Source organism: Lytechinus variegatus, chromosome 1, assembly GCF_018143015.1.
Source record: "Lytechinus variegatus isolate NC3 chromosome 1, Lvar_3.0, whole genome shotgun sequence".
NCBI lineage: Eukaryota > Metazoa > Echinodermata > Echinoidea > Temnopleuroida > Toxopneustidae > Lytechinus > Lytechinus variegatus.
Window position 1 is genome coordinate 18,772,224 of NC_054740.1, and position 25,642 is coordinate 18,797,865.

The window sequence follows — 25,642 nt, forward strand, 5'->3', positions numbered from 1 at the left end:
GAAAGTTGGCATATAACAATGGACATATGGTAAGTCGTTTGAATCAATAATTCAATTCTTGATATAAATGATACAACAGCTTTCCATACATATGTCTGCATATGCTTGCTTCATGTGGCTTCCCATTAAGGAAGAATCTTAATTAGTCTTTCTATAGAATACAATCATAACACCCGAACAAATTAATTTTGAGGTCCTAACCAAAAAAAGTGAGCTTTAAAACAGAAAAAAAATGACATGGACAAAAACAGTTCGTTGCTTTAAGCAAAATCAAAACATTTTAATTTATCATATGTAAATATGAAATGAGAGATGGATTTTTCTTGACTTAATCTACAGATATACATTTACAGAAAGAATGAAATTTAAACAAAGTCTTGGTATATAATCATATATGACAACAGTAGTGTTATACACTGCACTTACAGAGAAATTCTGTACCTTCATACTTTACAAAATAAACAGCATTAATAATATTGATGATGATAATAACATCAATAAATTTAGCAATAATATTAGGATTGATAATAAGTACAGTATTTACTATAATAAATAAAAAATAATCATAATAAAGACAGAGTAATCATAGCCTTGAGCACTATGCAGAGTGGATAAGCCTTTTAGAATAATAATAATAATAATAATGATGATGATAACAATAATTATAATAATATCAATAAAATAATGATAATAATAGAAGAATTGCACAAAATCTACAATCTAATATCTATCCTATGCAAGCAATATAAATATTTCTTTTACATGGAAAATGGTCATCATACATTAATGTATGGGCAAGTATTCACTGCTTCAGACTCGATATTTTTCAGACTACCCAATACCATCTTTTCCCATTTTGTGATGTCTCAGCTTTAGCTGATCAAAATCGATCTGTAGTCTGTACTAGCTCTACAATGCTACTATGAAGGCTGGAGTAAATAACTTGACAAGATATCTGATGCTTAATTCATTTTTGGGGGTTAAAAGATCATACAAATTCATAGGGCCTCTTACTTTCATGTATGTAATACCTATACTTTCAAAAATATGTATGTTCTTATTATTTAGTCCAGTCTCAATATTTTTCAAAAACATTTTTCAAAATTTTTCACAGCATTAAATCGTGTGAACATATCTTTGGTACATTGACCCAATGCAAGAATATGTCATATTTTTCCATTAACAGTGTAAATTATTGTTAAGTTTGCACAGCTTTCTTCCCACAAGAAAAGTCGAAATTCATGACCTCTGTGTCAGAAAATGAAATATAATTTGATAATTTATGATGGGGGGAAAACCCTGGGATTTATATCTGATAAATGAACTCAGCTTCTAGTAGGGCACATCTCATCAACATATGTTGTCAGATAAGTTATAAGATCTTGTCAGACCTGAAAATTGTGAAGCACGGGCCTCTGGGTTTTTAATTGTCAGTTTTGACAAGACCTATCATGAATTGCTCCCCTTTTTTTCATACATCTTGTTGCAATAAACTTATGATTATTGAATCTATTGATAGCATTTGATTGGCCAATGTTTTGTGATGAAAGTTGTAATTGATATTTCGAACAAGTAAAATGAAATAAAACATGCATTGTTATAGAACCTTTACTTACTTTAATACATGCAATTGCCTTTTTCTCTAGCTCCCAAATGCTTTGTACAGGGATGAACACTTACTTCGTTCATGCACCAGTGGGTAACAGACCGTTTACATCATCATATAAGTGAAATTTTCAAAATATATTTTGCATGAGAATTCTATAAATACGACGACTTACGTTATAGCATATTATGAAGTAACCTGTCTCTGTTGTTCGCTGGTAGATATACATTCTCATTGATACTCAACCAAATGCATAGGAGTCTACTCAAACTAGAAAACCATATTTAAAAAAAAAGTTTTTACAAATGTTCATCAATGCTAATTGTACAATATTGCATAAGGTAAGTGTTCGGTAAACAAAAATCATTAGATAGTAAATGCAATAAATAAAAATCATCAATGAGAAAATGGGCCAATGAAAGACAAAACTATTGAAATATTTTTTTTACTTGGATGTTGTTTTCCTGGGTAGATGCAAAACCTTTTTCATGTACATTGAAGTCTTCATTAGCCAAATAATCACCTCTATGTCAAATAACATTTCAGACTAATTGAAGCAAAGTATCATTCTTGTATTACCACTTCAAGTCAAAATCTCTTACTGGTAACTCAAAAATAATTTAAAAGAAAATAATTTCAGTAGTTACCTAACAGATGATTTTTCATCACAACCCCCCCCCCCCCAATACTAAGTGAATCAGTTTCCGACAGACAAATTGCCCATAATACATGTCATGCCTCTCAATTTTGATTGATTGATTCTGTATAATTCTGTATTATGTTATGATGCTGGACCTATTTTTCTTCATGCAATAAACAAGCAGAATGAGAGTCATGGAAATTGAGTATGGATAGAAAGATATTCATAAATAAACATTCATGCTTTATTTTCAGTGATTGCCTAACATAGCACGATTTCCAACATTGTGTATGACTCGAACCAAATTGGTATTTAAAAATCTATTTGTAAGTTATGCATGACTTAACACATGACTAGTGACCCTATCCTGGGTAATGAAACAGATTCTTAATTATTTTGATTTCCATCAGCTGAAGTTGGAATCTGACCATTATCAATTAAATTCTCACTATTACACCCACTGTAATGAAGAACTCAAAATTTCCGAAAATTTGATAAGGGTTATAGGAAATTAAAGCAATGATTTCTTTTTGATATTCTTTTCCTAGAAGGTTGAAGCATTTCTGCATTGTCTACCCAGATGTGTGCAATCAAAAATATTCTAAGAAAAGAGAATCGTAAAATTAAACAAATATTCTTTTCTTCGTATAACCGTATAAGGTGTAAGCACTTTGTATTGTTTACCCAAATGTGTGCAACCAAAAGGATAAAGTGATCAATATGAAATTAAAATAATATTATTCATTCATTAGAAGGTGTAAGCATTTCATATTTTTTACCCAAATGTGTGCAGCCAAAAAGATAAAGTGATCAATATGAAATTAAAATAATATTACTTTTGTATTCATTCATTAAAAGGTGTAAGCTTACTTCTTAAACATTTCATATGCAATAGTTATATTCCTAATTCAATCTTCAATCTTATTTCTTATAAACTCAAAAGTGATACTCAGTGATAATTTCTTATACTTCAGGTGCAAAGTGGAAATGGAAAGCTAACAAAAATTCTGCACATTTTGTCCATATCAAAACATTCTTCTTAAAAAGGTAATTTTTGAATGTATTGTGGAAAATTCATACTTTAGATTTGAACAATCCTATTTTGAAAAACTAATTCCAAGTATCAATTTCCTTCAAATACTAAAATTATGAAGGACATTGTTTCAGTGCTAATTCATAATTGGATACAAATAAATATTGTAGAAATTTGAAGTTCATTCCAGTCACTGCTAGCCAGTTAAATACTATTGGCAAAAAAATTATTTCATTACCTCTTATGTGTAAACTGAAATATAGATCTATCCAGAAAATGTATTTAAGTGTACAAATGTACACAACAATTATCTATCACCTCATTTTGTACCTTTTTCAAAGCTATGAAATATCTTCACAATCAAGCAAATGCCTAAATAGACAATCAAACTCAGGTTGCCCGATGTGACATCATTCAGCCAACAATCCATTGTAATCATTTCATTAACCAAGATGATTTTCTCTACATTTCTTTGTATTCTGGTGTCATATGTGTTTCCAGCATTCTTTACACACACAGATATGATGCAGTTGGACATCTTCATGCATAATAATAAATGTTCATTTCAATGCATTAAAAAAAAATCATTCAACTTGACTTATTACTATCTTATCTCAGTGCTTAAGTTACCAAACCAGGGAAATGAGTGAGAGATGGAAAGATAGACATAAAGAACAGGAGTAAAATGGCACAGAAGCAGAGGAATTCATACTGAATCTTCCTACAATCATCATGATGAAACAGATACTTTGGAAAAAAAGGAAGAAAGAATAGAATGTAAAAATTCAACGAAAAAGAGGAATAAGAATGAAACATTTATGAAATCTCATATGATTTGGAACAAACAAGAAGAAAAAAGGAATTACAATGAAACACTTCTCAAACCTGGTCTAATGAATGATATACTATCCTACAAAGGAATTCAATGAAATTTGTTGCTTTGTTGCTATGGCAGGCAGCCTTGGATGGTTTGGAGTACTGGTTGTTTCAGAGCATGCCAAAGCCTTTAGCATGTGTGATGGCTTTGAGTAGCCTCTCTTCTAGTTTGGCTTTGCTGGAGTACTCAGGAAGCAAGAGAACATTGAAACAGGTGTGGGAAGTTGGTAACCTACATGAAGAAAGATTAAACGGTTGTTATTAAAAATGATGAATGAATTCGAAGAAAAGTATATAGAACATTGGTAGAAATGAAAGTTAACACTCTGGGAAAAAATGCACTTTCATAATGTATATTGGACATAAAATTTGATTCCACTCTGTGTGATGATCAACAACAGGGACTTTTTTCATAAAGGAATACAAAATACACAATTACTACAACAAATTTACTGTCACACTGAATGATGCGACTGCCCTTGCTGGATAAAGTTACAATGCATAGAAGCTGCATTTTGTAACTTCTGCAGTTTCCCAATTTGAGAATCTAGTAAGTTGTATTGGATGTCATTACCAAATGATACATGTACAGTATTTCCCACGTGCTTCAAAGATGCTGGGATCAGCAAATTAGAATCCACTCCCCATGACAGGTGAGGAGAGAATGTCTTTGAGATTTGAGGATATAGTACCTATCTGAGTCTGGACCATTCTTTGCAAGGATTAGTCTGAGTTTTGATAGACCTCCTACAGGAACCCTATCACTGCCTGTAGTGAACATCAATAGTTTCTTCTTCTGTTCTTCATCCATACCATGCACAATCTCCCAGAAGTACCTAAACAAAAAAAAGAAAGATATTTTACATCTCATAATATTGAAATAAAATGTGTAAATGTATTTAATAATATAATTCATATTTCATTTTTGTTAGTTTTAACCATGGCGAGTTTTCCTTCAGCAAGAAATTTACCCAAACATAGTGCTGCACTTAACCTAGATGAGGTGAATGGGTACCTAGTAACAAGAAGTTCCTCAAATGCTTGGGCAACTTTTTGGTGGCTTGGCTACAGCTGAGGTAATAATAATCATAATACCAATTGTTAAGTGCAGTACAGTATATTAGTATAGTAGCTGTGCTGCATAAATGGTCCATATTATCATTAAATTTCATAGCTTACATTCAAGTTATTAAATTACAATTTGTGTCATCAAAACCACACTCTTGATGGCCTGTAACCAAGACTGGAAACTAACATTCTTAGAAGTACATACCCTTCCTGTTTATTTTCTTCTTGGTTTAACACCACTTAAGCAATAAGATCATATGAACTGTTCATGAACCAAATTTTCATTTAACTAAGTGCAAAATATTAGATAAAGTAGAAATAAGACCATCAGGGCATTAGACTACAGGAAGACCAAGTTAGTATTGGACCAAACAGTATAGGACCAAACAAACCATGTGCTAGTCTAAGTGGATCCAAATCTATTTTCTAGAGTTTGAATGGATACCTTACCTGATAGTTGGAGATGTACTTGTGTATCCTCCATCATACTCGGTAGCCTTCTCAAGCTCATTGAAGTCAAAGTTCTGAATCAAATCAAGATATTTGTCAAGAAATGGGCATGAATCAGATTAACCCTTTATTAACTCAATCACACAACCATGCAGATACATTACTGTTATGGATAAAGTGAACAATGTATATATCATGCCCCTTTATGTTTACAGAATGCTTCAGGTCAAAAAGGTATAAGATATTTGATGCAAGTATTTAATGAACTTATACAGTTACACTCATATAATTCTAAATCTAAACATCAGGAAATTCTACTTTTGCAAGATTCACTGTAATTTTCTACAATTTCAAGGCACAGATGGTAACAACTAAACCACACCTTTGTTTCATTCTGTTTTTGTTTAATCTAAGATTTGGTAATTCATTTATTGGTTTAATTGATTACACTTTTGTTCTTGTAATCCCGGTAACTGATTAATAATCAGAGAATTGAGCGCTTAGAAACATCTGTATGAAGCGCTTTATAAATGTTATAATAATCATTATTATTATTGGTATCCATAGGAGAAATGTCTTGCTTTTTCATATGGGCAGATAGCTTCTCAACATCTATGCAAATAAAACTAAAAGAAACCATATACTTAGATTTTAACTCTTAAAATGTTAGTGATAAAAAAGTTATTTGGCATTTCCATTTGGTTAACTAAGATACAGTGTAAATAAAAAAACCAATTTATAAAAAACTAATCCTGTTAATATTACACATGCAAATGATAGCCTGACCAAGTGATATACATATGGATTTCTTTTCTGAAAACTAATTTCTCTATGACTTACCTTGCTTCCACAAACAAGGAGTTCCACCTCATCTGGTCTAAACCAATTCCTAAGTGGACTCTCATCAGTCACCATATCAAAACCTCTCCTGAAAGCTCTAAACTGTCTCTCTATTGACTTGTTCAAGATGAAGTCTGCATACAGATCAACAAACTCCTATCAAAGACATACAAGGAGTAAACAAGAAATGCTGTAGTCAATCAGATGAGAGGATTTTCAGTAGCTTATAAGTGTCATCAATGAACATCAATGACATCTCTCTCTCTTCATGAAATGCTCTCGTGTGGAGCATGTCATTAAAAGGACTTGTCAGACACTTTCTCTGACAAATCCTGTTTTATCTGACAGTTACCATAGTAAAAGTGCTTCTCAGCCAATCAAAATCAAGGAAAGTTGTCGGATCAGTCAACTTGTCAGACAAAAATGTTGCTGAGAATGAAATGCTCTCCTTTCATTACTAAGACAACATTCAACACAAGCACTCAACACCAACTGCCGTAATGCATCATATTTTCCAAGGTCAGTCCAAATACCAGCCTGAATTTAAGGATGGTGTTGTGACAACACACTAACACCAGATTTTATCACTTTACTTGACATCACCCTATGAGTTCAATTTGAATATATTGAAATTGTTTTGTACGACACGACCCAGAACTGCACAACTATTTCATCAAAGGTACACCAAAGCATCCTGACATAGTATCTGATTAAATTCTTAACAACTCATTTTATCCTTTGATTTAGAAAGACAACATCTGATATGAAAATTCCTTATTACCTGTCTGTTATCAGCAGTAACAGGGATCTGGGCACCATTCTCCTTCAAGTCATGTGTAATGGTATTACCAAAGACATCTGTATAACTGATCATAAAGTTCATCATGAATGTCTCTTCTACTGTATCTTCATGTTCAAGGAGGGACTTCAAGCTGTTGTACAAAACCTTAAGAAGTAGAAAATTAGAGAAATATAGATTAAACCTCAAGCTTTATCCTAGAATTACTAATGCTATTCAAACAAAATAAGATTCTTTGACCATTTTAATCACATTAAATAAAATTGAATTATACCAACGATGATTATCCAAGCACACCATGTAAGATTATTTATTTACATGATTTATCACAATTTAAATGATTAGAATTATTGTAATACTTTCTTTACCCTAAATAGACTGGGGATGGGACCCACCCAGCCCCTTCCCCACCTATGCTTTGTTTGTTTAAATCAAATAGTTAAATAATTTCACTGCAATGTTTCCTGACATTTCTTTTCAATTCTCCCACTACAATTTGAGACCAACTTTTTGACAGAAGCGTATGCGATTCTGAAGTTGCTCATAAACATAATTTCCAGTCGACCTGTACAAATCAAATGCAAACTCTGTTTCTCGCCAAATTCATAAATGTAGCACTATTTTACTGATTACATTAATTCATTTGATACTTTTTTATGAATAAATTGGTGTTGTCAAAAAATCAATTGAAAGACCAATAAAAAACAAAGAGTTGGAAAACAAGGAATCACATAAGAAATTTATAAAGCAATAAAATACATATGAAATTCATTTTGATGTTGAATTATTTTTCAGAGTAGATTTGCTGAGAAGGTGACAAATCCTACTGAATGAAAATAATCATATTTGGACCTTATTTCTTGATTTCAAGCAGAATTATCATCTTTTATCCAATTCTGAACTGAAATAATTCCTCAACCGAGAATTAACTGAAACAAATCAATCATCACTATAACTACAAACATAACAAGTGATTCAAATTGAAAGTTATTATACACATTTTTTTGTTCAATAAATAAAATGCTTACTGGTTGAGCATCATAGAGATCAGCAAAGACTCCTCGTCGTCCCATCAGCTTCCTGTAGACAACCATAGGGAAGGTGACATCTAGGATGATATTATTATAGATGGCCAAGCCTAGTACAATACCTATTAGAGTGTACTGACGATCCGTCTCAAACGATGTAGGGTTGAACCAGTATGTCTGCATGTCTGTATTATGGGTAAACATACCTAAAGGAACGGATAGAAGATTTACATTAACAATAGATAAGTAATATCAATAGAGTACAGCGATGATTTTTCTATTTTTTAAATGCTCAGAATTTGGACATCAACTTGTGTTAAATCTAACACATTAAGCACTGGAAGTTTTTCAAATCAATTCTTGCAATTCATGAGAGATGAACTTGAATTTCTCTTTTTCAGCTCTATCTGTTGCAATTTGACCTGTAGTACCAGTGAAAGTTCAGGCTCATCTAATGAATTGTGTTTTGTTAGATTCCTTTTTCAAAAATTTAGTGCAGTGTTAACAAAATAGTCTTTAAGCATAATCTTCCAACTCAACTCCAAATCAATTTGTTTGTACCCTTTTTTTATTAAATGTTAGCTGAATTTCAAACAAAGGAAAACATAGGCTTATCAAAGTCGAAAGGATTCAACTTATTCAAAGTAAACTGTATATTCCAATACACTTACCAATATCAGGATTAAAGATCTCTTCAATGACCAGTTGGAAGAATTCTTTGGAGACCCCACCTTCATCTACACCTTGTTCTCCTTCAAACTCAACATACAGCTGCTTCTTAAGATCCATGGGGTTGTCAACAGCAATCATCTCCAACTACAACAATGCAAATGTGACATTGATAATAAACCTGGGGCCCGTAACACAAAGGTTAAAGATTAATCGTACGCTTGGTTTTCATGATTGATTCTACATTGTAGTCAATGCAATCAATCATAAAAAATGTTCTAAGATCATTGCTAAACTCTGTGTTACAGGTTCCAGATTATCAATCGTAAACATCAAAGAAATTTTGATTTTGATTGGCTATTAGCAGTACCATGGTAATTGTCAATGACATCAAGCCTCCAACTGTGTAAGGTTTACTTTAGCAAATGAATTAGGGAATTCAGCCAGGATTTATCATAGATTAAATCCATTAAATCATTCAATAAAAGATCATGTGTATCTTAAATTTCTATATTCTGGGGCTACTTTTCCATATATGGCACATTTCTATATTACAGCTGAAATTGTAAAAATAAAAGAGACACAGCAAATATGTGGACTTCCATGGCTTTGGATTAATTTACACCCTGAGATAAACTTAAACTATAAAATTATATCATTACAACGATATGTTAGTATAAAAGGATAGGAAACTTACCCTAACTAATGAATCATCTACTACATGGTCTCGACGAACTTTGAGCTTGAGATACGGATTGATTTCTTCACCCTGTACCAAGCTATTAAGAAGTGTCAATCTCCTCTCATGATACATTCTTACACGATTGTCATAATATAAACCTGTGTTCTTCGTGGCAGGTGTTAGAATGAATGGATAATTGAGAAATGCAAATCGTCCATCACTCTCCTTCTTATAGTAGGTGAAGTCATGGTCCACTTCCAATTGATCATTCAATGGCTCATTGTAAAATTCACTAAATGGGATGAGAGGTTTTCGACAATCCAGAACAGTTAGGCCAAGCTCTTTGGCAAATGAGTCTTCTTTGGGGGGTTTCCTTTCTTTGTTTTCATGTCCGATTGCTCCAAGAAACTCTTGGAGATTAAGCTCCTCCTCCTCTGCGGATAGCCTGCTCTGACGTTCCACCTCTCCACCAAGTATACATGCATAATACAGAATCTTCATGCAGTCTGTTGCTGAAGTTATTGCATCATCCTCGTTAACAGTGATTCTCCGCGGTCCGGAATTGAAGTGTCCGCTTAGCACTTTGAATGTGATTAGCTGCTGCAAGGACTGTACCTTGCGGGTGAGATTCTCTGGTGAGAACTTGGCCCACACCCTTGCAAGACTACAGCAGGCCGGGAGAGGAAGATGGCTCAGGGCCCGGCAGAAGGTGGGAAAGGCAACCTCTAAGTACTCCGGACTGGACATCATGGGATTCTCCATGGTGATGATGATAAAGTTAAGATGATTGCTACCATCACGAAAGTGGGCATTCACTCTGACCTCCACATCAGCCATGTGAGCCAGACTAGTAACTGCATTCAGCATAGCATTATTAACTCTCTCTTCATCTAGCTTTGTGATTGCATCATAGACCCTCTGCACTGACTCAATGTCCACATCCAGACTCTCTGTAGCCTTTGATGAACACTCTCCTAGATCATGATCAGCAAGGCGTGTGCTAATGCTCTGTAGACCTTCATCCATCTCATCCATCTCCTTTTCATCACTCTGCTTCCTCTCTTTATCTGAAAGACCTTGCTTCTCAGTTCTTAAAAAGCTCTTGTTCAATGACTGCCAACAGGAAAAGACTTGGCCGATCACACGAACAAGAGGAGAAAATTTATTGGACTCCACACACTCACTGATGATCTCCATGATTTTGGCTTCTGTCAAGAAAGAGATGTCTTTTATACCTACAGAAAAGGTAAAGGTAAAATTATCAACAGTATTGGTCTCTACAAATTTAATGTTTATTCACTGCATAATTTTGAACATAAAACACACTTACATAAGGTACATATATTATTTTGAAACAAATCATTACCTCATAATTATGGACTAATCAATGTATAATACATGGGTCTTGTTAATATTCTGCAAGTTTACAATTAGTGAACAGATCCATGTTTGGATATAAAGTGGCAAAGGTTATAATGAGCATTTACAGTAAGAAAAATCTCCTCACTTATGCTAATATATGACCACTATACACTTCAAGTAAAAAACATATATCGTCCAAAGTTGTACAAACAAACTGAACTTCATGATGATCCAAATATTAAGAGGTGCTTACATTGTATCGTACTATATAATAATCTAATTATTTAGCCAAAAGTCAATTTACATATAAATGATGTCATGATTCTGTCTTACCTCTGGACATAAAATGCTTCCCTAACTTTATAGTGGAATCCATCCCAAATAAACACGTTTTTAGAGTATTAAATTTAAAAAAAATCAGAAAAATCGATAGGTGAAAATTTGAACAATATCAGACAAACAATTATAGAAAGTTATTAATTTTTAAATGTTGCAAATATTGGTAATAATGATAAATCTGGAGACTTCAATTTGGCCGCATGTGTGATGTCATAGTGATGTAAGGCATGGACTACTCTTCCGTGTACTCCAATACATAAAATGGCTAAATGGTTTTACTTCAAATTATATTTTTCATTTATGAGAACATAAAACTATATACTACCTGGGTTATATTCAGATTACTACCCCAGGGTAATGGGTACTTACATGAAAACTACAAGTCCCTGATAATTAAGTACATGGACTACAGGAATAATGTCCTTGTCCCTTGTCATAATTTACTTACCAGGTTGCTTTATTTGAAAATCTATGTAGTCTTAGGGATCTCTATTTTAAAGCGGCCATAACTTTTGTTTGTCCAATAACTTTCACCATTTTTTTTTCTTCTTTCCAACAGAACATTTTATGACCAAGGCTGGATTCCATTTTAAATGTTTTTGAAAGGTTCACAATTTACACCTTTTTCTCTTCAAAACATTGCTTTCGACACCTCATATCCTATTTCTAGTCTTTGTTGCTAAGCTTTATCATACTGTCTCTGAATGAGCCAAAATCACTTACTATCTGATACTGATGAGCTCCTGTGTGTGGCTTGAGGCTTTGGCAAGAGGGTTTGTTTATCACTGTCTGATGAACTTGTTGAAGGTGTATTCCTGAGAGAGCTTGTTGATGGCTGTTCAGGAGATACATCCATGGGTGTTGTATCATCAGTCTGATCTTCTTCATTGCCCGTCTTGAGCTGTTTGTTAGGAGCAGACTCGCACAGGGTGGCTTTACGTTTGAACAGATCAAGAGCCATGGCTGCTGCTTCATTACTGCTCAGGTGGGTGCGTCGTCCACTGGAGGCACAGAACTCATTGCAACAGCTGGTATTACCACAGCCATTGGTTAGCTGGTAGAAATAACGCTCTATAAGGCCTCGAGCTTGGGATCTCTTCCTATAATGTAATATAGAACATACAGGAGATCATTTTGCTTTACAAATTTGAATAGCATTTTGGTTGTAAGAGAAAAGCTCTCAAATAAGTAATGTACAGTGCTATGTAAAAGTAGACTTTACAAAAGACTTTACACATAGCAGTCTTTCAAAAATGTGCAACAAATTGCGATGCAATGCCCGGAAAATTATTCCGACATATAGATCTCCGATAACATTTTTTTTACAGTCCATTTAAAAATGAAACAGAAGACTTTTTGTTGCATGTATTGATAATGAACCATATGTAAAGACACATTTTTCCTTCTATATTATCTCTTTTTCTTTTCCCCAACCCTTTTTTATTAACAAAAAATATGCACAGGGTGTGAGGCGGGTTGTATTAAAACAATTTTTTTTCTTCCCAGGAGTATGAGTACATGTAAGTTTAAATTTTCAGAATTCACAAAGATACTCTTTAAGAATATCACACACTTACATTTCATCTGAAGGTGTACTTCCTCCGTCTGTAAAGCTATGGAATGAATGAAAAAAAAAGTCAAATTTATTCACTCTGTATAAAGCTTCAACCTTCTCTTATTTTTATCAACAATTTACATTTGGTAGGACTTAAACCTAGGACACCATCTCCTTGAGTTGCTGATGAAACTGTACTGTTGCCAGACACATTGATGCACTACACACTGCTAGCAGGAATTTGCTAACAATATTTCAACTGTAGTCATATAGTGGATTCATTTTTTTCTTATCAATCAAATCAATATCCAGGGTGCTACATAACGTTTTAGAAGCACTTGCCCTGTCGGGCAAGTAAATTTTAAATAGTTGGAATATACTTGCCCGAAAATCTATTTCGCTTGCCCGAAAAAAATCCGACTAAGTTTTACCTCTTCAAACAAAAATATTGTGGTTTTATAAACCATTGACCTTTTTTCTCTCTTTTGACATGAACTGATGTACCTTGTTCTTACATTTCTTTTTCCAAAGTGATTTTATCTTGCCCGCCATGCCCAAATTTAGGGTCGATATGATATATCGACCCTAATTTTGGTAATCCTACTGTGAGACTAGTTTTGCTTGCCCAATTTGGGCAGGTAGTTTTGGTCTTTACTTCAAAACACTTGCCCGACTTGAACTTTTACTTGCCCCGGGCAATCAGGCAAGTGCTTATGTAGCACCCTGTTACTATTGGGAAATATATTAGATCCTGCACCATAATCTGATGGAATTAAGCCACATTTTGTTATATACACTGTATTCAACTTTTCAATGCCAAATGAAATTACATGTAGAGTGGCTTAGTAAACCGCATCTGTCTTTTAAAAAATTGTGTAGAGTATGTTTTGTATGTGACTTGCCACCCCCAAACCAACAATAAAGTTGCCCAAAATGAATTTTAAAAGATTTTTATTGAGCTTGAAAAAGCACAAACTAAGATTCCTAACTTAAGAATGTTATGTAAATTGTCAAAATTGTCAACAAAACTCCACACACGCTTATATCTTATTTTTTATTCAGCTTGACTTCTTTAATTTTTACGAGTAAGAAGAGGAAGTACTCTTTCAAATGTATAACCATTTTTCTATTTGTTCTTTTAAAGACCATACTCTTATTCTTGCTGTTGAACAATTCTTGACATATTATTGGCTTTGAGGTGGAAGTACATATGGTGTAGCACCTCATGTCTACACAGTGCCTCTTACATGTGCATTACTCATCATCAGCATGATGTCATGATCATGTGACAAAGACCTGTGCAAACAGTAACAATGTGCCATTGCCAATGTGCAGTATACTTCTTTTAAACTGTTTCTACACCATATTTTATCATGTTTTTCTTCATTTCAGTAGTAAAACGGCAAGTCCATCCCCAAAAAAGTTGATTTGATTAAAAAGAGAAATGAGCAATAATGCCGCAAATTTAATCAAAATAAGATGTAAAATAAGAAAGTTATAGCATTTTAACGATTAGCTTATCTCCACACATCCTGGTTGATATTCATATGAGGGTTCCGATGACGTCTACATGTAATCCATATCTTTATGAGAAATACAAAATATCTTAATTTTATCAATCCAATGCAAAACAAAGTTTAACTCCTCCCAGACCCAGAACATGTTGAAATGCAATCGTTGAAATTCATGATTGGATGAAGAGTCTCCTTATTGTCAAATCTGCCCAAAAAGAGAGGAATATTGTATAATTTGAATAATACAAATAGAGTAAGAAAAAGTGAGTGAGTGAGTGACATCACCAACACGTTCATTTCCATATCACTGCTATAAATACATGTAACTGTTTTGTGAAAAATAAGTAAAACTTTCAGATTTACTCAGAACATCATTTTCAATATTGAATTTCAGTCGTTTTATGTAGACCAATCAAAATGCAGTCTTGCTCATCAAACCCCCTGACAGTCAGTCTGCAGGTCCTTATGCTAATGAGCAAATGAGCAAGACTTACATGTATCCAAGTCCTCTTGTGAATGAATTCATATCCCTGCAAAATCCTGTGAATTGTGAGACTTTTTTTCTGAAAGTCGAATCGACTTTTTTTGTATCATAGGAAAGAATAAATTTTGATAAATAAGAGAATTTCAGGCCTGAAAAAAAAATCATCCTCTGTTTTCTCTTGCAAATTGTGCAAAACTTTTTTGTTTTGGACTTTTGGGCACAAATACTATTTTTATCATCAGAAAGTAAATCTCCATACTTTCTTATGCCACTCTTGATATGTGGCACCTTTTTGATGGGTCAGCAGCCAGCTGTTCCCATCATAATAATTTTATATCAAAACTTAGATCTTTAGCTTTATCATAATCTAAAAGCTATTTGGGCTCGAACAGAAATTAAGTGTAAAAATAACATGAAAATAATTATTTTGTATCATTTTTTAGATCAAATGTTTCACCTATATTACAAAATATTTTTTTAATCCAGAAAATACATGACCAGATAGAATGATTTTTCTTCTTTATAAAGATACCAAAAGCATGAAATTGGGTAAATATTTACAGCAGCAATGGCTATATAAAAAGATATGTTTTCATATGTACAAGCTCATTAACAATTGAAAAACCCTCTAGTCATTAGTACTTGGATAAAAGAAGCTACTTTTTGTGGACCAATGACTGTGCACCTACAAATTTAACTTAAGATTAAAAATGAATTTATTTTTATTCCACAAAAAATTTCAGTTCATACTGTTCCTTATATTAAAGGAGAATGAAACTTTTGGAACAAGATAGCTTGTGTGAAAACAGAAAAATCAAAGAACAGATCACGAAAGTTTGAGAAAAATCCGACAAATAAAGAGAAAGTTATGATCATTTGAATATTGCGATCACTAATGCTATGGAGATCCTCAAATTGGCAATGCCACAAAGATATATGTGATGTCACTTTTGAATAACTCTCCCCATTACTTTAGTATATATTTCACTTAAATTGCCTCTTTTATCACATCTACATGTATCAGTAGATCATGTGTTCTTTCAACAGGAGGGCATGTAATACAGATATTTAAAGAATACATCATGGATAAAGAGTTTGTATCACCACAAAAAAAGCAGAAAGAGACATTTTGAGGGTATTTTATAGTCCATCAAAGGGAAAGTTGTTCACATGTGACATCACACAACCTTATTGCATTGCCAATGGGAGGATCTCCATAGCATTAGTGATTGCAGTATTCTAATGCTTATAACTTTCTCATTATTTGTCTTATTTTTCTCAAACTTTCTTTGTTCTTATTCTTTGATTTTTCTGTTTCGACACAAGCCTACTTATTCCAAAGGTTTCATTCCCCTTTAATGAGCAAGTGTGCCAAAAATAATAATAATAATAATTAACATTTATATAGCACTTAATACAACAGTTTCTAAGCGCATTGGAAAGAAAAAAAAAGAAGTAGCAAAATACAGTGAGAGAGAACAGGATATGTAATTAAGAGGACTGCTTAATGAGGTAAGATTTGAGGAGTGTTTTGAAAGATTCGACAGTGGATGCATTACGGATGGAGATGGGGAGATTGTTCCAGAGTTTAGGGCAAGAGCAGAAAAAGCACAATCTTTAAAACCTGTGACTCAAATTCAACAAAACTTGTCCAGAACAATCTATAAATGAATCCAAATCCACTGTTGATAATTTGGTTCCAGATAACATCAAAAGTCACCCAAATTAAGCAAAGAAATAGAGAGCAGATAGAGGAGCTGCCAACAGGTTGAGCACTCCTTCTGTACAAAAATCTCATAAAAATTTGAAAGAAAATTTCAGATTTAACAAAAAAATGGTGCCCCATGTCTGTGGACCCAGGCCATGACAAACTAGCTTGCCAAGTGAAAATGACATGCAGGCAAGCATTTCTCAAAGTCAATTGCCCAATCAGGCAAGTGGTTGTTTTGAAAAAAAAAAAAATGCTGGTAAATTTCAATAAATTTTGGATAAATCACAATTATTGGCAAATCATCTCTCACACAATGTCAAACCAGTCAAAAAACAGTGGAAACATGTAAAATCAGCACCAATTTACCAGTAACTTTATATCGCCAAGTAACTCGTTTGAAGAACAGCTACATGTATGGGGGCTGCTATCTTACGCTCTAAAATACACTGTGCACATGCGCTACTATTTTGCGCAAGTTGCCGACGACGAAGACTGGGGAAACTTATTTTTTCCCCCGTGTGCGCATTCTCCATACATCGGCGCTACAAGTACATTATGAGCAAGCCAGCTGATTCTCAAGCTCGCTAGCGCTGCAATCTTCATGACTCAGCATCAAGATTCGTGATAGTTCCCAAACAAGTAAATAATTAGTCGTCAGACTAAAATTTGTGATTTTGTCATCACGATCGGCAGTGACTTAGTTTTATAGCTCCAAAGGTAATGTGAGTGAAGCTATTAGTGAAATTTAGTAAAAATTAGCAGATCCATGTCTATGATGGCAATAAGAAGTGATGTCATGACTTTTCTCTTGACCTTGAAAATTAAGTGTAGTATCGTCATTTTTTGTCTATTTTTAATTGCAACGTTGTTTTCACCTTCTATCTTACTCCAGAAATGTATCGTCATGTTTTGCCGCCAAAATTCAACAGCCCTAACCTTTGTCGAATGGAGGCACAACATGTCTAACGCCAAGGCCCAGGCGCATTACTCTACTGTCTCTAGACGATAGTACATTCATCCATGGGTGCATTACTGCCGCCGTGTACAGGAAAATTGAAGGCACAGCGCATGCAAAATTGCAACAAACTTCCGCAAATATCATAAAAGGATTTACAGAATCAAGCCCTCCTACGAAACTTACCAAACGATGTGAAGTCAATTCCCCTTAATACATGTATGATGAATATCCCTCAAATAGCGTCATTTAAGCGTTGATTTTTATTCTCGTTGACAAAATACGGACCCTGCTTCCATCTCCCAAATTTTTCTTCTAATTAGATATAGAGGGCGCGTGTCGCGTGATTTATCTTCATATCAAAGACACTACAAGGGAAAGACTAGGCACAAAAACTATTTTACAGGTAAATCGATGCAAAACGTTACGCGAAGTCGGCAAAGTGTCCAGTCTTTTTACTGTTAAGACTTTGGTGGAACGTTTATTGACAAACAAACGGTAGCATTGCGAGCTTCGTTCAATTTTTTTGTTTAATTTGTCATCGCTTTGAGTGTTTTCCAAAAAGTATTATCGTCAGCAAAAATAATATAAAAAGTACTTTTTTTAAGTTATTGCATTTATTGGTGTCTATATTTTATCAAACAATCGGGGCAATTGCGCATACAATGAATCAAGAATCTAGTTTTAAAAAAACCCAACAAACTGAATTAAGGTTGTGAATTATACTAGCGCCATCAACAGCCTTCCTTTTATTTCTGTGGAAGAGACATGCGAAGCAACTTTTCAGGCAGAGGAAAACGATTTCGCTCTTTTTTATGTGGTTTTTATACAGAAAAATATTTGTAAAATTGAAAATGGACGCTTTTCACCAGAAAAAGCCCCAGTGAATAGCAGAATGAGTTTCGGCTCACATTATTTGGTTATGAAGCAATGTTAACCGACAACTCTAAAATCCATTGCTTAGACAGGTTCATAGTAGTGTGAGGTTCATAGTAGTATGATGGTGGTCCCCAAGTCTGCACACCTATCAATTTGAGTTCAGATTTAACATGATTTTTTTTTTTAATTTCACAAAATCTTTCAGATAATGTTGGAAAGAGTTCCATTTGCAGCCCCCACCAAAATAACAAAAGATTGTTGAGACTTCCGGTTCATTCACTTCAGATTTTTCTATCATTTTTTTTTACTGTTGCTTACCTTATTTGGGACTCAAACCCACTTTGCATTATCTGCAGTCAAGACCTTTCCTCCTATGCTAGCGAGAAGTGCTGACACCGGAAGGGGTATTTTTTAAATGATTACGCCATGAGAAGTAAGGTATTAGATTTGCCTCTGAAAATTTTTCAAATGACATGAGGCTTTTTTTCATTATTCATTATTTACATGACGTCATCCAGCCACTGCCGAGAGCCAATTTATGAATGAAAATATAGTAAGCATGCGCACTGCAAGCCTTCAATAGCCCCACTGCACACAGTATTCCACCAAAATCCAAAATCGACCTAGAATTTCACTTTCCTAAATTTTATATGAATTATGAAAGGTATTCTCGGAGGATCTATTTTCTGACCGATACCGCACAGGTAGGTGAATTTTGATTACTTCTTGCTTTTCGGTCAAAATCTTACGAATTAGCGTCGATATGTTATCATGTTCGTTGGAGTTTGTAGAGTCTATCGCAACGTGTACAAAGTCAATTCATTTCCGGGTTTTGGAGCCTCGTGTGAATATGCATGAAATTGCCGAGTCTCAATAATTTTCTATCGATACTGGAGCCAAAACCATTTCGCGCGTAGACAATGTGACCGGATATCGTTATCGCTATTGATACTTTCGCACACAGTCCGAAGGAATTATTTTGGCGACACGTAGTCATGACGTGATCTGTGCGATTGGCCAATCAGCGATCTCCGATTCGCTGAGACGAGACTGTTGTACACAGTCTATGAACAATTTACCACAGCTGTGCGAAGAACGAAGGTGCACTGCATGCAGTGGAATACTGTATGCACGTAGTAAGTGCGTAAATAAACCTTTACTGCCCTGCGATGATTTGGAACTAGTAATTTTGTATAGTAATGAATTTTTTTTTGAAATAATGAAATTTTTTTGAAATAATGAAATTTTCATGCAGGCAGTTTTGGAGCATGCGGGCGGGGTATGCAAATCTAAAACTTTCATTCTCTTGGCCTTATCAGCTGATAGTTCAACTAGTCTTGACTCACGTACACTTTACCGACTAAATAAACCGATGTCTATGGATAATTACATGCACTAGATCCTGCTCAAAATTTGACAGAATAAAGCCATATTTTGGTATGTACATATATTTCCACTCCCCCATCATATATGTTCTAAATTAGGGCTAAATATATTATTATGAACCTTCTCAATGTTTTTATTTTCAATTTTAGTGGGGGTGCATATGGAACTCTTACCATGTTTCTTATATTATTATGAGTACCTTAACTTAAGTGTACCAAATATCTCATAAAAATTTGAAAAAAATATAGGATTTTCTTGGAAATAGTCCTCCGGCACTCACTTTCAGATTGAAAAAAAAAATGGTACCCCATGTCTGCGCACCCATTCACTTCACACATGATTTGAGGATTTTGATGAGAAAGGCTGCATTTCAAGCCATCACATTATCAGGAATGCCCAAAATTTATTATTTTTCCTCCATTTTGCATCAGATTTTTTAAGGAATATTTGTCTGTGTATGGCAGTGTATCCTATTGCCGGACACCTTTATTTCAGTGCTTTAAAAATGACAACTAGAGGAAATACAATCAAGAAAAATTATCACTTGCTATTCCAAATATTCTGAAAATTATGAATATGATGAAATTATTTTATATTTTCCAACCGTTTTCTTTGCACTGCACTTGCCGCATACCCTTTCGCGAAAAACAATTATTTTCGTGCGTGAAAAATTACATCATAATTCCGGACGCGCGCCGGATGGGTAAAAATATTCTTATTTCTTGATTATAAAGATGTAAGAAAGAATTGGTGTGATTTTTTCATGATACCGGTATATCATATCATGAGTAAATTCCAAGTTTTTGTTTGCTTTCTTATAGCGATTCTGAGCAGATCTTTGTAATGAATTTGTGTTTGCTAACTAATTTCTTTTTTTTATTGCGCGTTCGATATGGCACTTTCCAGTATTAATGCTCGTTCATATCGTGACCCTCAGTCATCAAGTTCTATCGATGCGTTGTCGGTCGTCAATGGCTCTCTATCACGGTAAACCTCGCGCACGGCCGGGGTACCGGGTACTAGCCGTCGACGATCTGAGCGACGGAGCGAACGGGGCAATTCCATGGTAACGGAATTACAAATCAGAGAAATTTTGCTGTTATTTTTGCTCACAGCATCCAGATATCTCAATATTTTCAAATTTTCTGAACCTAATACTATGCATGGCCACTAGTGCTATATACTGAACCAAGATTTTTAGAAAACCCCTCACACGTTCAGATGTGAATGACGGATATGTGCTATGGTAACGGAATTACCAGAGAAATGAGTCATTTTGCAACCCAAAGTTTAGTAAAAGTTTCTCTGAAATCTACAACACACTAGCTCCAAGTTAATGTCTGATTCAATTCATTATGGTGTCAACTTTATTTTGAAAGTAATTTATTCACAAATATCATCAACAAATTTTCATGATTGGTCTTTCTTTAGGGCAAGTACATGGTAACGGAATTACACATAATGGTAACGGAATTACGCCTCTGACATTTGGGAAGGAAAATTATATTTTTAGGCATTTAGGACTGGTGAAATGCCTCAATAAAGCTTGTTTATACATTCTTCTCTAATACTTAACACAATCTAAGTACTTCACGTCTCTAATATTAAATAAAATATAAGTATATAGTACGTAATAGGTGGCTCTACCATGAATAAACATGATTTTACAAAATATTAGGGATCAGTGGTAATTAAATTTTAGTTCATTTTCAAATTTAGGGGTATTAGGACTTATTAGCCACTTTTTGCCTCCTGTACTGATGGAAAGAATTATGTAAAGGCCAAAAATCATCACTAGTAATCATGGTAACGGAATTACATGGACTACAGCCATACGTATACACATTAGGAATTTTACAAAAACTGAGGAGAGCATGTTATCAGATCTGCATATTTAGTCAAAGATTTGTGTAGATGATAGTTTAAGATATTCTAAAGTATTTGAATACTCAAAAGAAACATAGTTTCACATACAATTGGCATCTTAAAACAGTTAAACTGAAAACTTTCTATTTGGTTGTTCAATAAATGATTTGAAAACAAGAAACAATGCTGAAACCTCATGAAAATAGTGTTGACATTTACATCTTGAAAAAATGTTGTGGACAACTAAGCAATAAATTGGTTCTTAATCAGTGCACCAATCTATTTTTTTTAAAGGTAAGGATTCATTTTCTGTCTATATGTAGCTCACTGAGGACTGCAATTATAGCAGATCTGAGTATAAAGTCAATATCGGACATCTTCCTGACAGATGTATTTCCCAAATGTGACCCTAAGAAACTGCAGTGACTTGATGATCTTATGTCATATTCATGAAATTAGTTGGTTTTCTTGGGCCATGATTTTTTTTTATTATATTAAATTTTTCATCTTTTATATAAAATATGAAAATTTATCCGAGATGCATTTTTATCTTCCGTCTCTAAAGATATGTGACAAAGCAGTGCCTACATGTAGGATATAGACATGTTTATCGCGTATCCAATCATTGCATCACAGATGATGTGCCTGCACCAGATTTCCTTTGAAGAAAAAAAAGAACTGCAAATAAGGTGGAGGCTACATGTATTCTCTCTATACATTTTCAATTTCAGCAATGTTTCTAGGTCAATTCGCTCAAGACTTTGAAATAAGAATAAAGGAAAATGATGAATCATTTAATCATTAGAGTACTACACTACTACTCTAATATTATTCTTGTAGATTAAAGAAATATTTCAAATAATTTTGACTTACATGTATGTTGTTTATGAAATGAAATGAAGTACAAAATGATGTGATATTGACTTCATATTTTTGTTCATTTTTTTTCAATTAAATCCCTGTAGGCACAGAATTTGATTTAATGCCATCTCACTCATTTGCCAAAACTCATGGCAGAAAGGCTTTTAATTGGTTGAATGAGATGAGTGCTACAAAAAAACAGCCTTTCTCATTACAAATTGGTTCAAAAATAGGTTTGTGTCACAGAGATAAAACAAAGACAAAATGGTTATTGGAATACCATTTCGGAATGAATTTTAGGTGATTTTATATCACTTATTTTAATAGAGATAAAATATTTCATTTTATATCAGAATGTATATGAGAATACTACCACTGTGTCTTAGCATTTCTCTCACAGCAGAATGCTGTACATACATTTCTACCCAATTCAAACTGAGTTATGTTGCTGTTCTCAGATGTTGTGTTATTAATGACTTTGTTGGTCTCAATATTATCACCATCCTCTCCTTAGAGAAGTGTTCACATTCTGTGTATCATCCTCACTTGAAGGGTCATCGTCGTTACTCACTTTATCCGTGAAGCAGTGATTATTGGATGATGCTGACTTTGCATGTTTCTGAGCATCCATTGCATACAAGTAGGGGTGGAGAAAATTATTGGTTTGGTGCTAATTAAGGCATCATGATTCTTGAATATCTGTCAAATCCACCTTACTTTTGGAAATGTCATCTGTATAAAGATTTAGTATGATTTTTTGGCATGTGATTCTTGTAACATCTGTAAATTATGGATCTCACTTCAATCTTTTCCACTCATTACTTTTTACTGCTCGCTACACTGTTTGCCAATCAATGCCAGAGTCTGGTCCCTCACCATGGCTTGTTGCAAAGAATATCCAATCTTCCGTTGCAAGGACAGTTACACAGAAGATATCGCTTAAATTAGAAGGCGGTCCCTTCTGAAAACTATACCCATTTCTTTGAAGCAGAGAAATACTCCCAGCCGTCCCGGAATTTCTTTTACTGAAAAGTTCACTAAGTCTGTTGAGGGTGAATTGATCAGAGGCAATTACAAAAAAAAGGAATGCCATTCTTTTCCGAGGCACACACAGTGAACATGGTCACTTCGTGATTGTGCGTCCAGTATTTTGGATCTCATTAGAAATGGTATTTGGCAATGACATTTTTTGCAAAATCAATCTGAATGAAAATTTTTTTAAGATCATCCTGCATAATCATTTTTCTACTCCTCCCCAAGAATTGATTGCCCATTAATCCTTTGTAAGGCATTCACCTACATTGTATGCTCCATCAATATACTTTATTGATGCTAATGTACATTATCTTCCCCTTTTTCTGAATGTTATACCCGGTACTCAGGCCATATTGAATGGGACTTGTTGTCAAGTAATTGTATAATTTCATCCTGATTTGGAGTGTAATTACTAATCAGAAGGCTTTTAATGTTTATAACTGATCTACAGCTAAGATATCAACATGCCATTGGAACAAAATTGGCTAACGCACACCCCTTTAAAGATATGATGATGGTAATTCCGTTACCATGTAATTCCGTTACCACAGTTACAGCAGAATTAGAAATGATATTTTAAAAAAATGTTGCTCAGTCTTTAGCAAGTCACATGAAATCAGAGAATTCAGAATTATATAAAATTCAAGCAAGTATTTAGTTCATAGGAAAAACTTTTCAGTTTCATGGTAACGGAATTACATCCGTTTTTGTAGTAGATTGCAAAATTTTCTCTGAGAAATTTGAAAATACCCATGATAAAGACACTTGCTACTGGTAATTATTACACCTTCACACACAACATTAGATGATTTTGAACCAAAATTGTAAAATATTTTTTTAGTTATAAAATTTATCCAAAATAATGTAAAATACATGTTCTCTAATTGAAAATGGTCATCAAATTCAAAAGATTGCTCCGCAAAAACCGTAACAGATATTTGAAAAAGATTTTCAGTTCCTTAAAATATAAGGTTTTGTGTAAAAAGGACATTCACATTCAGATGCATATTATTAATTTTGAATTTTACTGTTTTTACCCTCTCCCATGTGGAATTGCCCAACGAGATTGAAATTCGGCAAATCAGGTCCGTATTTCCATCAGCAATTGGGATCAATTGTTCATGCAAAACTATGTTATATGATAATTTAAGCATTTTCTGTCATTTTAAAGAAAAATAAGGTAAAAGTTAGATTTTTTCGCCTTGTTTTTGCAATCTTGTTCTTTGAATTGATTTGTGAAATTGAACTGCGGAAGTCTTACGGAACGAAATTGATTTCGTACGCAGTAATATGCGCGTCCAGTAATACAATATGCATGATATGTGCCTATACATGTGTAAAGTTTGTGTTCATTGCGTATCTTCTTTTACCAGAATGATACACGTGTGCACAGACAAGGGGGACTGCGGCCTGCGCAGACTTGTCTTGGGGGAACTTGCCAATAGCTTTGATCCTCGCAATGTGAGTGCACGTGCAGAGTTGACTCGAGATTGAAAATAAATCATCAACAAAATAACAGCTTTGCAATCGGTAAGAACATTATCATAAACTGAAAATTTTGAGGAATTTTAAAGAAATTCATGTTTAATCACAAGTAAAAGTTTAGGTGAGCATACATGGGGGAACCCAATCATCGCCTGGGGATTTATCTCCTGTGTTATTCGAATTATTATACCACAGAATCGTGATATCCCCATTGAACATTGTGTGCATGGGATTTGCATGCGCAGCAGATAGAGTCCCCTCATCAGTCACTGACCTTCCTCCTTCCACTTCTGTTTCCACTGCTTCTTCTCGCGAAGCCTTGTCAATCTCCCGTGATGGATTCATACGCATACATCAAATGATTTCGTTGTTTCTGAGATAAATTTCTCCTGTTGATTATCATATATAGCTATAACAATCAGATAAGTTGTATTAGTCGTTAAAGAACGTGTAAATATAGTACCGGGTTGGTCGTTTCCTGACGTTGACCTTCCCTTGAAATGAGACTGTGACATCAAT

General features: G+C 34.1%; 1 protein-coding gene across 1 annotated transcript; it reads right to left on the reverse strand.

Annotated features, from left to right (window-relative positions):
• Window positions 1-255: 255 nt before the first annotated feature.
• On the reverse strand, window positions 256-25,627 carry LOC121408213 (ubiquitin-protein ligase E3A-like). The gene is made up of 11 exons (XM_041599602.1): window positions 25,398-25,627; window positions 12,970-13,005; window positions 12,116-12,492; window positions 9,707-10,926; window positions 9,012-9,156; window positions 8,341-8,546; window positions 7,295-7,459; window positions 6,514-6,669; window positions 5,674-5,747; window positions 4,848-4,991; window positions 256-4,387 (listed from the first exon to the last, which is right to left on the reverse strand). Exons 1-11 carry the CDS (start codon window positions 25,472-25,474, stop codon window positions 4,267-4,269), a joined length of 2,721 nt encoding a protein of 906 aa, XP_041455536.1. The 5' UTR covers window positions 25,475-25,627; the 3' UTR covers window positions 256-4,266.
• Between the last annotated feature and the right edge of the window lie 15 nt (window positions 25,628-25,642).